The sequence below is a fragment of the Leptonychotes weddellii genome, chromosome 3 (assembly GCF_054177405.1).
Source record: "Leptonychotes weddellii isolate Sample4059 chromosome 3, ASM5417740v2, whole genome shotgun sequence".
Classification (NCBI taxonomy): domain Eukaryota; kingdom Metazoa; phylum Chordata; class Mammalia; order Carnivora; family Phocidae; genus Leptonychotes; species Leptonychotes weddellii.
The window spans coordinates 103,124,590-103,140,178 of NC_138371.1; the positions used below are offsets into that span (position 1 = coordinate 103,124,590).

General features: G+C 42.5%; 1 protein-coding gene across 2 annotated transcripts; it reads right to left on the reverse strand.

Annotated features, from left to right (window-relative positions):
- Positions 1–4,409: 4,409 nt before the first annotated feature.
- Positions 4,410–15,031, reverse strand: GJB6 (gap junction protein beta 6). Of its 2 annotated transcripts, none has more exons than XM_031038332.2 (3): positions 14,824–15,031; positions 12,194–12,344; positions 4,410–5,941 (listed from the first exon to the last, which is right to left on the reverse strand). In XM_031038332.2, the coding sequence occupies exon 3, from the start codon at positions 5,924–5,926 to the stop codon at positions 5,141–5,143; it is 786 nt and encodes a 261-aa protein (XP_030894192.1). In that variant the 5' UTR covers positions 5,927–5,941; positions 12,194–12,344; positions 14,824–15,031; the 3' UTR covers positions 4,410–5,140. The 2 variants fall into 2 exon arrangements, with proteins under 2 accessions (XP_030894192.1, XP_030894191.1); XM_031038331.2 differs by having other exon boundaries at positions 12,180–12,344; positions 14,824–15,030.
- Positions 15,032–15,589: the final 558 nt, after the last annotated feature.

Below are 15,589 nucleotides of genomic sequence, written 5' to 3' on the forward strand. Positions count from 1 at the left end.
AGTTTTGTTGATTGTTTCCTTCACTGTGCAAAAGTTTTTATCTTGATGAAATCCCAATAGTTCATTTTTGCTTCTGTTTCCCTTGTAGATGTACACATTTTTAATAAAATATTAGCAAATGGAATTAGTAATATATGAAAGGAATTACACATTGCAATGAAGTTAGGTTCATTCCAGGGATGCAAGACTGGTTCCATATTTGAAAATCAGTTAATGTAATCCACCATATTAATTGGCTTAGGAAGAGAAATCACATAATCATATCATTTATTGCAAACTTTTTTTCCACAAAATGTAACACCCACTCATGATAAAAACTCTCAGAAAAATAAAAATAGAGGGAAACTTCCTCAATTTCATAAAGAATATCTATAAAAACCTATAGTTAACATTATACTTAGTGGTAAAATATTGAATTTTTCCCCCTTAAGATTGGGAACAAGATAAGGATTTCTGTTTTTATCATTCATATTCAAAATAGTATTGGAAGTTCTAGCCAGTGCAGTATGGCAAGAAAAGGAAATAAAAGACACATAGAATAGAAAGGAAGATATAAAATTATCCCTATTTGCAAATGATATGGTTGTCTATGCAGAAAATCCCAAGAAATCTCCTAGAACTAATGAGTTCATCAAGATCACAAATACAAAAAACAAAATCAAACCCCCAAACCCAAACCATTTATTTCTTTATACTAGCAATGAACAGGCAGACTCTGAAATTAAAATAAAAAATTATTTATTTACAATCAAAGAAAATGAAATACTTAGAAGTAAATCTAACAAAACATTTACATGATTCATGTGCTGAAAACTACACATGTTGATGAAAGAAATCAAAGAAGATATGCATAGAGAGACATAATGTGTATATGGATAGGAAGATTTGACATAGTGAAGATGTCAATTCACCCCAAATTGATATACAGGTTCAATGCCATTTCTACCAAAAACCCAGCAAGATTTTTTGTAAACATAGACATGATGATTCTAAAATTTACATGAATATAACATTTACATAAACAATTTGAAAAGGAAGAATAAAGTGAGAGGAGTCATTCTAGCAGGTTTCAAGAGTTATTTATATAGTATCTGGTATTGGTGGAAGGATAGACACGCAGATCAATGGAACAGAGCGGAGAATGCAGAAATAGCTCCACACCAATATACTTAACTGATTTTTGACAAAAATACAAAAACAACTCAATAGAGGAAAGATGACATTTTCATCAAATGGTGCTGGAGCAACTGGACATCTGTCTACAGGCAAAAAAATGAACCTCAACTTAAGTCTCAGACCTTATATAAAACTAAACACATAATGGACCACAAATTTAAATGTAAAGTGTAAAAACTATACAGCTTTTAGAAAAAAAATAGAAAATCTTTGGGATCTTGGATTAGGCAAACACTTCTTAGACTTGACACCAAAACCACAATCCGTAAAAGAAAAAAATTGATAAATTGACGTCATTAAAATGAAAAACTATTGCTCTGCAAAACACCTTGTTAAGAAGATGAAAAGAAAAGCTAGAGTGGAAAAAAATTTATGAACTACTATCTGTCCAAGGACTAGTATCTAGAATATATAAAGAACTTTCAAATCTCAACAGTAGAAAAAAACCAATCTAATTAGAAAATGAAAATGATTTAGAATTGAACATGAAAAGATGTTCAACTTCATTAGCCATTACAGAAATGCAAATTAAACACATCTATCAGAATGGCTAAAATAAAAAATAGTGACAACACCAAATGCTGGCAAGGATGAGGAAGAACTGGATCACCCATACATTACTGGTGAGAATGTATAATGGTGCAGCTACTCTGAAAACAGTTTGGCAGTTTCTTAAAAAAAATGAGATGTGCAACTACCATATACCCAGCAATTAGACTCTTGAATATTTGTCACAAGAAATGAAAATGTGTTCACAGAAAAACCTGTATATGAAAGTTCATAGTTTTCATATAAGCCCCAGACTGGAAACAGCCCAGATGTCCTTCAGTGAGTGAATGTTTAAACAAATTGTGCACATCCATACCATGGAACATTACTCAGCAGTAAAAAGGAATAGACTACTGGTGCACACAATGACCCGGATGAACTTTCAGAGAATTATGCTGAGGGGAAAAAAATCCAATCTCAAAAGATTGCATACTATATGATTTCTTTTATAATCACATTCTTGAAGTGAGAAAAACTATAGAAATAATGAGCAGATCAGTGGTTTCCAGGAATCAGAAAGGGATGTGGTAGGTGGAGATGGGATAGGAAAGAGTTGGGTGTAGGTATAAAAGGGCCACATGGGGATCCTTGTGGTGATGGAAATGTTCTGTGTCTTTACTGTATCAATGTCAATGCAGTGGTTGAGATCCTGTACTATAGTATAGCAAGGTATTACTATTGAGAGAAACTGTGCAAGGTGCACATGGACCTCTGACCTCTGTGTTATTTCTTATGCCTACATGTGATTCTACAATTATCTCAAAATAACAAGAAAAAAAGAGAGGAACATTTACTGGACAATTGGGGAATTATGAACCATGACTGGATTTTGTAATGTGATGGTGGCATTATGTTTCAGTTGTAAAAGATTAGTCTACACTTACAAGATCCATATTGAAATACCTACTGATGAAATGACGTGTCTGGAATTTGCTTCAGAGCAATCCAGAGTGGGGGATAAGCAGGCGAGAGTCTCCTGGGAAAGTGAAAAAGCATGAATAGATCATTGTTGGAGCTAGGTGAGAAGTGCGTGGGTTTTTTTTTTAACATCATACATTATACATGGTCATCCAACATGGAACTCTGGGAACCGGTGCAACATGGTGGTTAAGCCACTGCAACATAGTGGTTAAGCCACTAGAAACAGTTGGACTTGTTTTGGACCTAGTATCTGCTACATATTACCTCTGTGACTTTGGGCAAGTTATTTAACCTCTGTGTAAAATGGGATACTATCTCAGGGTAATTGTATAGATAAATAAGATTGCCAAAGATAGGGTGAGAAAAAGAAAGGTATTCTCTCAAGGGGTAAGAGAGGGAGGGAAGTCAATGCAGGAGACAGAGGAGCTGTTGGAGGTGGAGACCCAAGGTTAGGTTGGGCAGTTTCTTGTGACTCGGAATCTAAAAAAAGTTCTCAAAAAGAGTTTTAAGAAGATGAAAACTGATAAAGAGCCATCAGATGTGGTGTTCAGCAAGTCATGGTGCTGACAGTGGCTTGGATTCTGTGGTGAGGGTGGGCCCAGATGAAGGTGCTGAGAAGTGGATGGGGAAAGAAAATGTGGCCCACCACTCCTGACCTTGGTGCAGTGGTATGGAGAGACAGCTCCAGAGAGGAGCATAAAGGGGGTTAAAGAGCAGAAAACAACTGGAGAAGAGAAAGAGATGGAAAATAAGAAAGGAGGGACTGGTTAGGTGGTGTTGTCATGAGGGGGACCAGAAATCCCAAGATCATGGTGGGAAGGCAGTTCCTTTCTGATACAGATTGGTATTGCTCCTAAGGCTGTTTTATCTGTCCCTGGTATTTCACCTCATCCTTCATTTGATACTCATTCGAATAGCTATTTTAAAAAAAAGAACATTATAGGACATTGGGAATTATGAGTGCTAACTAGATTTTTTAATGCGATGGTAGGATTGTAGTTTTGTTTTAAAAGATTAGTCTTTGGTTTTTATAGATTGATACTGAGACATTTATGGGTGAAATGATGTGTCTGGAATTTGCTTTGGACTCTGAAGAAAATGAGAATATTTTGTTTTTCTGGAGAGATATTTTGGAATCATGGTGCCATGTTGACATGTGTCAACAAGCTCTTGTGGACACTTATTATTTATTAGGTTTCCTCATGCAGAATATGCCATGGTAATGTTGTCCCTTTACACAGTTGTTTTTTTGTGTGTGTGTTTGTGTGTGTGTGTGTGTGTCTTACCACTCCAGAGTGACCAGTCTGTGACTGACTCACCAGCACCCATTCTCAAGGCATCTGTGTTCAATCTGGAAATCCCTGGAGAGAAAGGTTTCCTCATCTGTGGGTGTGAAGCTGTGGGTGTTTATCTCAGTCATCATGGTCTGAAGGATTCAGGTAACGAATGAATCCTTTGAGGCAAGCTTTGTCTGAGAGTTGCCCCTGACTTCCTCAACCTCCTCTCTATCAGGGCTGAACTGACCCAGAGGGCATTTTCTGTGTCCTAAAGCAGCCAGATCCTCTCCAAGCTATGGACTGGGTGGGTTGCTAAGCTCAGCTTCTGCTCATTTGATGTGAGGATGCAAGAGTCAGGCTTGAACTCCCAGGCACCCCCCACCCCACGCAACCAGCTGCCCACCAAAAGTAACCCAACCAACTCATCTTAGCACATGAGGGATGACCACATGGAGGCCTAGACTGAACAGAAACCCATAATGCAGATGAAGGCATAAGCAATGGGGCTGATCTTTATTGAGGTGAAACATTCAAGTCAGCTGTTCACAATGATTGCAAATTGTCCAGTTTTAAAAAGCTTCCTACTTCCATAAAGCTCTGTCTACATTTAGGAAGCAATAAAAATATATTGTACAATGAACAATTTCCACCTTAAGAGTATCATGATAGTTCATAAATTTGTCAATAGAAATTGCAAAACACTATTTACAACAAGATAGACTCTTTGTAAGTTCAAAATTTACATACTTATGGCATAATTCTAAAACTAACCTCATATGTTTTCCCAGGTAAGAAAGACCAGTCATTGTAAAAATACTTTATATAAATTCAAAGTCAGAACTAAAACATTCAATCCTATAAAAATATCTTTTACTAATCAAAGTATCAATTTTCTACATAAATGTTCTTTATCAACACAGTTACACACTTAAATTTTCAGGAAATACCTAGTATGTCAGACAGTCCACTTAAACATGTTAAAGTTACTTCAAGGCACAGTTGTAATCCTGTCTTAGTTTCAGAGATGGACCACATATTTGATTATGTTGCATATTAAGGGAACAAGTGTTCTACAAAAAGTTAACTCAAGTATCTATGTATTATGAAAGCATTTATAAAGACAAAGTTTTCAGCCTATGGAAGGGATTTTTAGGTGAGCACTGCCTTCAGAAGGCACCACTTTTGTTATGAGTCAGCTATGTAGTGCTTTGAAATGTTTAACTTGGAAAGCCTGTGATGGCATTTTGACCACTATCTGAAATCAGCTCATTCATTTCATTTTGCTTACTCTCTTTTAGGGTGTGATTGGGATGATTTCTTTGTGTTTGTGTTCTTTTTGATCTCCTAAAACATACTTTCAGCAGCAGGTAACACAACTCGGCCACATTAAGCAGCATGCAAATCACAGATGCAGAAATCATAAAAATGGTAAACACGGTTTTCTCAGTAGGTCTAGAGATAAAGCAGTCGACAAGGTTGGGGCAAGGGTCAATCCCACATTTCAACACCCAGGGCAGGTGGTACCCATTGTAAAGGAAGTAAAACACATACATAAAGGATGCTTCAAAGATGATTCGGAAAAAGATACTGCTGGTGTACGTCCACCACAGGGATCCCTCTATCCGAACCTTCTGCCTTTTAATGTCTTCTAAGTCTTTGAATTCATTTCTTTTCTCTCCTCGCCTAAATTTGCGGGCGGCCTCGTGTCTGTAGTAGGCGACATGCATCGCTACCAGCAGGGCCGGGGTGGAGACAAAGATGAGTTGCAGGGCCCACAGCCGGATGTGGGACACAGGAAAAAAGTGGTCATAGCACACATTTTTGCATCCCGGTTGCAGAGTGTTGCAGACAAAATCTTCCTGTTCGTCACCCCACACTTCTTGAGCAGCCACTACAAGGATCATGACACGGAAAATGAAGATGACGGTGATCCATACCTTCCCGATGCTGGTGGAGTGTTTGTTTACTCCCCCGATGAAAGTGTGTAGGGTACCCCAGTCCATTGTGTTGGCCTATTCCTAAACAGACAAAAATTAGCAAAAGTTAGTTAATGGAAAGTTCCTTTGATTTTATAAAATAGTATAGTTATATTATAGACCGAAGCAAATTTCTCTTAAAGTATGCTGCGAGGGGCTCTTGGGTGGCTTAGTGGGTTAAGTGGTTAAGCGTCTGCCTTCAACTCAGGTCAGGTCCTTCTCGGCAGGGTGTCTGCTTCTCCCTCTCCCTCTGTCCCCCCACCCGTTCCTGCTCTCTTTCTCTCTCTCTTTCAACTAAATAAATAAAATCTTAAAAAACAATAAAGTATGCTGTGATATTTTATAACTTCAACCTCCTAGGTTGCTAGTAGGTTTTCTGGTAGGGAATGCCCACTCTAAGAACATTCGAACAGTTTTAAACCAGAAATAACCGTTGGGGGTTTCAGATCATCTCGATTCAACTGAACTCAGATTATATATTAGGTTGCTGTTTGACATTACTGCAGGAACTTAGATAAACAAATACATTTCCCAATTTTCTTTTAACCACCATGCATGTAAGTACTGTATCAGTTTTGTTTTGCCCAAGGGATCACAGACGTTCCACAGTAGATCTTATTCCATCAAACGGCTTATCAAAGAGAAAAAAATAATCTTTGGAATGACATATGTGGTGTACCCAGCAGACTGGGAAGGGGGAAGAGACCCCAATACTTGCTAGTTTATACAATGTATTTATGTTTATTTCTAGTTTGAATAACATCATTTGCTGAAATCATGTGTTCTTAGGAGACCTGATGTCACACACTACTGAAAGGTCCTCTTCTGAAAGAGAATTACTAGCTTTTACAAAAAGCACTCACTCGCTCTCCAGATAACCGGGGCTGGCACTAGCTTTCCCTCCCCTGTTACCAGGAGCACACATAGAGCCATGGATGAAGGGAACCAGCAATGCAGAGCCCCTCCCTCTTAATGCACTGATTTAGCATCCTGAGAGAAAACATTCTTGACTTCCACAGGAACTTTTGCTACAATTCAAACAGACACTTTCTTACCCTACATTGCTACAGAAGCCTAGAGAATTAATCAGCATTCGGATCAAAAAAAAAAAAAAAGAACTCTGAGAATCTTTTGAAAGAGAAAACATTCTCTTCAGAAAACAGGCTTACACAAATTGTCAAACCTTTTAAGGGATGAGGGAGCTGCCAAAGTCCTTTCATCGATCTGTCTGAGGGCGACTTTCTTGTATTTGACTGCACCCCGGGGTCAGGCTTCTCCTCAGGCTGACAACCCCCACCCCCACCACCTTCTTGGCTCCATCTCCTGCCCACAGCTCTGCCCCCTCTGCATCACATCTGTTGCTCTTTGAGACAACTGGGTAAATGGGGGCAGCCTCAGCTCCTTCAGGAATGCTCAGCACTAAGTCTCTGGATGAGGTGTTAATGTGTGCCCCAGAAGCAAGACCCTTTGTTGATGCTAATAAAGTCAGCCAGTCCTATATTATGAAAAGCAGACCTCCACTTTAGTTGGCTTTCTGAGAAATTCATCTTTGCCCTTGGTTTGGTTTTTAGGCACCACCTTTTTCTTAGAAAGACATAGGTCCAAGGAAAAATGCCACCATCCACATTATAGATCTTTGTGGATTCCTCCTCTGTCTGAACTGCTCAGTGGAAGTAGGGGGCACATGCTGTGGAAGGGGTGGGGAGGGGAGCGCAAGCAGGGCATAGCTAGAAATTTCTATATCATGAGTTTCTCCCCCTGCTTTCTCCTCTTGCCAAAGCATATAGAGCTCAATTATAGACAAACCTCTCCCTGTCACCACATTGCCAAGCCAAGTAAATAATAATCACCAAGACTTCCATAAGTATTTATTGAATGTCTACTGTATAGAGATGTTAACCATTTTTTTTTTAAAGATTTTATTTATTTATTTGACAGAGAGACACAGCGAGAGAGAACACAAGCTGGGGGAGTGGGAGAGGGAGAAGCAGGCTTCCTGCTGAGCAGGGAGCCCAATGCGTGGCTAGATCCCAGGACTCTGGGATCATGACCCGAGCTGAAGGCAGCCGCTTAACTAACTGAGCCACCCAGGCGCCCCGAGATGTTAACTATTTCATCTTTGCATCCCAAGGCACAGTCCAGTTCCCAGCACTGAGTAGGTTCTGAACAAAGCTGAGAGCAAATAGGGGATGCAGGAGGGTCATGGCTAGAAGCACTGGGGAGAGCTTCCTATCCAATGATGCATTCCTATCCTAGGAAATTGAAGGTGTTAGATCACAACTCTGCAAGGAGGGAGCACATAATATCTTAAGAAAAAAATGGGGAGGAGGTAACGGGCCTGCACTTCAGCACGTATATTGTCACTTGATTAATGAAGTCACCAGAAGACAGGACAATTGAAGTGATCATGGACTTTCACAGATGCTTATTCTTTCCTTGAATAACCCATAAGAAGGAATCAAAAAACAGCACTTAACAAACCAGCACCCTCAGAGTATTCAGGGCTCCCAAATGCTGCAAGCTGGCACCAAAGCCAAGGAGGTGGAGCCAGGAATAAGGAACCGGAGAAATCGTTTTGAAGGGCTTAGTGCATACCGGCCTGTTCCAACTCCACTGGCCAGAAAGAAGTAAAGGACTTCGAAATGTTCATAGATCTTAAAACTTGTTCAAATGCCATGGAGTATGAAAAGTTTTAACACAGAATATGATAAGAACATTTGAATTCTTAAGTCCAAACTAAAATTGAGCCAAAAGCTTACATTGTGGCAGAAATGGGAAAATGCAAATTATCATTTTAACTTAGCCTAGACTTTACTAATTTTTTCAATGAAAATGAAAAGACAGGTGGAATTCCACAGCTGAAGACTTGAAAAGGGGTGTTGGCAGTGGGGGTCGAGGGGGAAGACAAGAGCTCTTGAGTGTGTCCCACAGTTCTGAGGGAGTCGGCTAAGGGAGGGAGAAACTTCCAGCAGCATTGAGGGGCTCAGATTTTCAGGCAACAATAAGATGGAAGACAACCCAGATCACGATACACAAGTGGAGGAGTCCAGACTTGTAACAATAATGTCAAAAAATTTAATCACTAATTGAGCAAAAAAAAAGGAAAATAAAAATCATGAAAAAGAAAGAAAAATAAGATACTTGAGCCAAAAGAAAAGAAAGGGGTGGGCACAATAGAGCGCAAGGCATAATTTTACCTGTTAACAGAGAAAAGGCAGAAACTCTTCTCCTATTTTATCAAAGAGAAATTATTTAAAAAATTATTTCTAAAAGCATGATACAAGAGAGTTGTGGAGCTAGTGCCCACCTTCTGAGAAAGAGATTTTCAATGTCCACATTACATGTATCTTTGATTTTAAAGACTCATCTTGGGGGGCACCTGGGTGGCACAGTAGGTTAAGTGACCGACTCTCAGTTTTGGCTCAGGTCTAAACTCAGGGTCGTGAGATCGAGCTCAGCGCAGTCTTCTTGAGTTTCTCTCTTCCTCTTCCTCTGTCCCCCCACCCCCCCCGACTCTCTGTCTCTCAAATAAATAAATAAATCTTTAAAAAATTAAAAAAATAAAAACTCATCTTGGATAACATGAATTATAAAATTAATTTTTAGTTTATAATGAAAGTCGTTATAATAAATTTTCCTAATTGTTGCTAATTGTTTTCTATCCTGGAAGCATTGCAGGAGGTAGAAACACATACATCTTGATGTTTAAACATATTTTACACAGCTGTTCACCTAGGGGACAGTCCTATTTGTTAATAAAATGAAGATGTTCTCTAATTAACCAATAAACATCCCCCATTGCAATTTGGTTTAATTAAGTGCCCAATCAACAAATTTTTGATTTATCAAATAAAAGTTCACATTTTCTTAAACCCTCCAAAGTGCAGAGAATTTAAAAAGAAGGCTGTTTTTCCCTGAGTTCTTTATCAACAGGCTTCCTGAACATTGGCACACCTGCAGTCACCTATTACCTGCCCTTCTAGCAAGCAAACCGATCAAGGTGCTAAAGGACAACTCAGTCTGAATGAATTTGGAGAGGCTGAAGCTGTGGGAGAGGTCATGAGGTCAGAATTTCCACACAAGAATATGGTTCTGGCTTTCTAGAAGCAGGATCCTTGGCACCCGCGCCTTAGGGCTTCTCCTTCTTAAAAAAAAAAAAAAAGGAACAATTATTATGGCAGTGGTTTTATTTCTTTTGGCTTTTCTGGGTGCCCAAATCACACATTCTGAAGTTCTATCCAAGTAGCAAAGCTGAACAGAAAATAATCTATTTTACAATACTTTTGACTTCCACTAAATATCAGTAATTTCCCCCCGTACCTTTACAGGGAGAAAAAGAGATGCGTAGGTCACTAAGAAAAATGAGTGATTAAACCCAAATACAAGTGTGTCCAGCCTACTGGTCACTCAAGACAATCAGGCTAAAGACAAACCACCTGATCTGCAGTATCTTCCTGCAGGAGCAACAAAAGCCCTATTACTTCTCACAGTAGGAATGACAGGAAGCGCTGCCCTCCATATTCTCCGTCCCTCCCTTGCCCTAAGTGCGCCCAGGAAAACCATTCAGTGAATGTGACGCCATGTTTCCTACAGTGAGAGCTTCTCTTTCGATTCTTCTGTATAGTCCACATCATTCCTGAGGGTCTTACGTATATGGGACCTGGGTATCAATGTCCGTGTGCTAAGAGCAGAAGGACAGCTTGCCTCACAACTGTCAGAGCCAGTCAGGGAAAGGGATTGCCCCCAGCTTCTTGACACTTTGCTGCAGGCACCCTAATGCCTGGCTGCCCCCAGGACACCCTTCCCGCGGGAGGAGCCCGGAAAGGAGGGAGCTGACAGAGAGCAGAAGATTCACCTCCACTTTTCCTCCTGACCCGACCTTTCCCTGGGTTAAAGCCACTCTGCCTTGGGGGGGAAGAGACTGCCCACTGGGCCCAACCCTCTCCTGCCTCTTCCTGTAAAAACATAACTCCTGGGGGAGCTTTCCACCAACATCTTGGTTGTAGGAGATTTGAAGGCTGAATGCTCTTTGAAAATTACTTTCCGAAACAACTGCATCCGTTGGCACCCTTTGCAATTAGTATTAGTAAACAAAATACCTCCTTCCTTTCATGCTTTAGACAGACTGCAGCCAATGGGAGGAGCCTTTTCAATAAAAAGTAAAATATTAACTCTTTGTGAACAGAGAGGTTTATCTTAACTGGCGCCTCTCTGGCTCTCTTTTTTTTTTTTAAGTTTTTTTTTAAGATTTTATTTATTTATTTGACAGAGACAGGCACAGCGAGAGCAGGAACGTAAGCAGGGGGAGTGGGAGAGGGAGAAGCAGGCTTCCCGCAGAGCAGGGAGCCCGATGCGGGGCTCGATCCCAGGATCCTGGGATCATGACCTGAGCCAAAGGCAGACGCTTAACGACTGAGCCACCCAGGTGCCCCATCTCTGGCTCTCTTTTAAGGAAAGAATACATCTGTCTAGCTTCTGTAGTCTTGTCTCCGTCCAAGAATGTGGTTACACTTCGTGGCGCCTGGGTGGCTCAGTGGGTTAAGTGCCCAACTGGATTTTGGCTCAGGTCATGATCTCAGGCTCATGATCTCAAGAGTATGAATGAGATGGAGCCCCGCCTTCCGTCCCCGAGTCTGGCTCCGCGCTGCTGAGCCCGGAGCCTGCTTAAGATGTTCTCTCTCCCTCTCCTTCTGTCCCTCCCCTGCTTGTGTGCTCTCTCTCAAAAAAAAAAAAAAAAAAAGGTTACACTTCAAGTTACAAGAGTAAACTGTCTTTGGTTTTGTGGTATATCTAATTATGGTGAATAACTCCATATTGCATTCTTGATACAAAAGCTCCAGTCTGGAATACTTACCTCTAAGAATAAGTAAATCATTGATCTTACTTCTGATGATACACACAGTATTATGAAGATAGATTGTTCTTCCCTTTTACAATTAAAATAATTTAAATAATAAAATTTCTTGATTGTTTTAAAACTTAAGAATTTAATCATAACTAGTTTGCTTAACAATGCCATTTTAGTTTCACTGATGACAGAACCAAACTAAAGCTTTAAAATTATAGTCTTACCCCTTAGCAGACACCAAGAGGTGGAAAGTGTCTTTCTAGAAAGTTCTATTTCCCTTTGGATGACCCTTTCAAAGTTATTCATTGAATATTTGATATACCCGAGAACAGAACACATTCTTCATGATTTCCACATTAGCTCTGGGGAGTCGAGGAGTTTTATATTGATAAAAAACAACGTCAAAGCAAAACAAACACATATGGGCCTTACTTCCAAGGACTCACAGCTAATTGGCCTGGAGAAGAATTAGGCAAGTTTCCCTCCTCAAGGGCTTCAGGCTTTCTTCTACACCATTTGATTGCCTAAAAGCTGATGTTGCACAGTAATGACATGAATATAAATCTTTGTGCAGTTTCAGTTCAGTGATGATGTCACCTGTTGAGGGAAAAAACACAGATGTGGCCATATTTCTTTAACTACTTCCCACGTGTCTATTGCATGACCTTTGTGGGTAGTTTTTCTTTATCCCCAGAACTGTTATGAGGGAAGTCTAGAGACTGCCAATTTCCTGATGCTTCATACTTTGAACACTAATAAAATAAAAATAAAATCTTTAGTGTAGATTCTTTTCCTTATCAAAATAATAATAATACCCAATCCCAAACCTCAACCCCATTCCTTGAGCAATTGAGAAAAAGAGTAAGGGAGTTTGAGAAACTGGATATGCTCCTTTATCCCCCAAATCAGGAGTTTAAAAAAAAAAATCTCAAATTCTCTCTTTAATCAAGAAGAATCTATATCTGTTGTCTCTAGAAAGCTCAGGTCATCCAAGGGACAACCTTATCTCTGATTTTTAAATTTAATGACTCAAAATTTCATCAACTGTCCTTTATGAGTAACAGCTAGTGATAAAATGGATTTAGGATCTATGTACTTCTTCAAAATTAACTCAATAAAATTGAGAGAACTTTTTCTGTGTATGGAGTCTAAATATAAACATGGACAATTCATAAAACTACATGTGTTTCTTAACTCATTTGGGAAGTCAAAGAGTTAAAACATTTTCCATTAAGCAGTCTCTGTTCATTCAAGCAAACCTGTGTCCTTCCCAAAGATTTAAGTCTAACTTGAGTTGAATGACCATGAAAATAAAAAAGGAAAAGCTGCTCCACGGACCCAGTTCTATTCTCATGGCTCAAGCAAGTAAAACAGAAATCTTAATAAATCATAATGCAGCCACTGGAAGGATTATGTCCTCATGGCCAAGAAACTTGTGTTAAAAGTTATTTTCCCACAATTTTATTCTATTTAACATTTTAACTAACGTCTACAAACCACTCATAATTCCTGGAATATTCAGATTGAATCAAAGATGCACGGTGAGGGTTTGCAAGTAAGAATTTTCCTTTCACCCTACTCAGTTGTTTAGTCAGATCTTCTGCAGTTCTTTTCTTTCTTAAAGCTGTTATAATTCAGAAGATAAAAAGTAAGAAAAAGAAAATGAAGTCACTCTCACCAATACCAGATTTGGTTTTAAAATAAAAACACAAGTGAAGCAGCTGGACTGATTAGTGTCCTGCCAGTTTGGGTCACTGTGGGGATGGTGATGGGGGACGCTGCACCCCCAGCCCCCACCCCAGTTATGTCACAGCCTAGAGAGTGTTGATGTTCTCTCTTCATAACTTCCTTCTCCCCTCTTTGGCAGGGTTCGAACAATACCCCCAAAGACTCCACCTGATCCAAACAACAGACAAAGCTCTCCACAGGAGCAGTTTGGAGTAGCATCCTGCAATTCTAAGGAAACTGCATTGGGGCAGGACATTTTCTTCTAGAACATTGGTTAGATTTTACTAGAACTGGGGCAAGAAAATACTTCTATGGCATACAGTCTACTGAAGGGAAAGAACAAAAATACATGGTAACATTCAGTCAGCCACTTCGCTGACAGTGAGATTCCACCTAGGGGACCCTGCGGTCGCTGCTGGACCAGGTATCCCTGCAATGGCTGCATGTTTCTACCCCCTACAAGCGTCCATAACTGCATGCAGGCCACACTCACCTGAGGTTCAGTCCTGCTCTCCAGAAAGGGAGGCCAGCCCAGTCAAAACACCCGATGCCAGGTAACACCTGGGACTGCTCTCCTTCTCTAGACGGGAAGTACCTTCTGGTGCCTCCACCTTTTAACTGACGTGTGTCACCAATGACACTTAATTATTGTTGTCCAGTAATTGCATTATTGTCATCTGAGTTTCCCAAGTTCCTTGGGCATATATCATGCAGCCAAACGGGTCAGTTCTACCTGGGACTTGTCCAATAGCCCGGTTAAACCGGCTTTCCTTTTTCCCAGACCCAAGCAAGACTTCGTCAAGGTTGCATAAAAGCAAAGAAAATCCAAAATGCAGCAAAGGAAGTGGGGGAAAGGGGCACGGGTCCACACTCTGGCCACTGACACACACGATGTGGTATATTTATAAAACCTGTTGTGCAGGTCGAAGGGGGACCATCTAGGGTTAAAAGTCAAACCCGTCCATCCTCGTTCCTCCGGGTGCGCAGAGGACTCCGGGCAGTGCCGGGCAGAATCGGCCCGGGCCCCAGCGGACACGGGAGGATGCGGATCCGCAGCAGATAAGGTTGCCCTGGGCAACCCCAACACGTGGACACCCACCGCTGCCAGCCGCCCAGCGATCGGAGGGTGACCATGCCCTGCGGCCACAGGGTCCACCTTGGAGCGGTCGCCAGCAGGGGCGACAAGGGCGAGAGAGGCGACAGGCTGCCTGCCTCACCTGCTCGGGGTTCTCGGAGGCAACAGCTGCGGGCCAAGGGCCGAGATGGCGCAGCGCGCCCGCCGCCTCCCTCACCGCGCCCCCCAGCCCGCTGCCAGCATTCGGGGGCGCCGTGCCTGGCGCCCGCTTACCTGCTCGGCGGGACTGCGGCCGGGGCCCTCCGCTGCAACCGGCCAGCAGGTCGGGCTGGGGCGCCGCGGACTCCTGGGCCGGTGTCGGGAGTGTGCAGTCGGCGCTCCCTCTCGGCTTCGGGTACAGGCCCGGCTCCCCCCTGCAGCGCCTTTTAACCGCGCCCCACCCCGCCTCTGCCCTGACGCTTCCCGGCGGGCTGCGAGACGCAAGAGCGCCGAGTTCCGACGCGCGCCCGCCCAGGGGCGCGGGGTGTAAGGCAGGCCCTCCCTCGGGGGCGAGGAGAGCGACGGTTGGCCGCGGGGAGCGGGGGGTGTAGGAGTGGCCCTCCTTCGAGGGTGCGGGGAGCTGGGGCCACGGGTTGCAGGACTGGCCCTCCCTCGGGGGCGCCGGGCGCCGGGCGCTGGGGGCTGGCCCGACCTGGTCCTGAAAGGGTGGGGCGGCCCGCGTCTCCTGGCCGCTCCGGGTGGGGAGGGGTTCGCTGGCAGAGCCCGCGCTCGGGGTGGGAGGCCACTCGGCCCGAGAACCGGGGTGTACTGCCCAGGCGCCCTAGGGAAAGGGACTGGGCGAGTGGGTCCGCAGCCCTTAGCGAGGCTTTCGAAGCGGGGGGACTCGTTGGAATCAGTGTTAAGGACAGGTTGTGTTTTTGCCAGGACACATCCTCCTTTTTGTTCGGACACTGCCACCCTCTTATAGCCCTCCGGGTACCCGTGCACGGCCTTCTCCTGGAGAGCAGCCTGGAGGCACAGTGACTGTTGTTTTTTATTA

Coding starts and splice junctions, on each gene's coding strand:
- GJB6 (XM_031038332.2), bottom strand. CDS start 5,926: ATGGACTGGGGTACCCTACACACTTTCATCGGGGGAGTAAACAAACAC.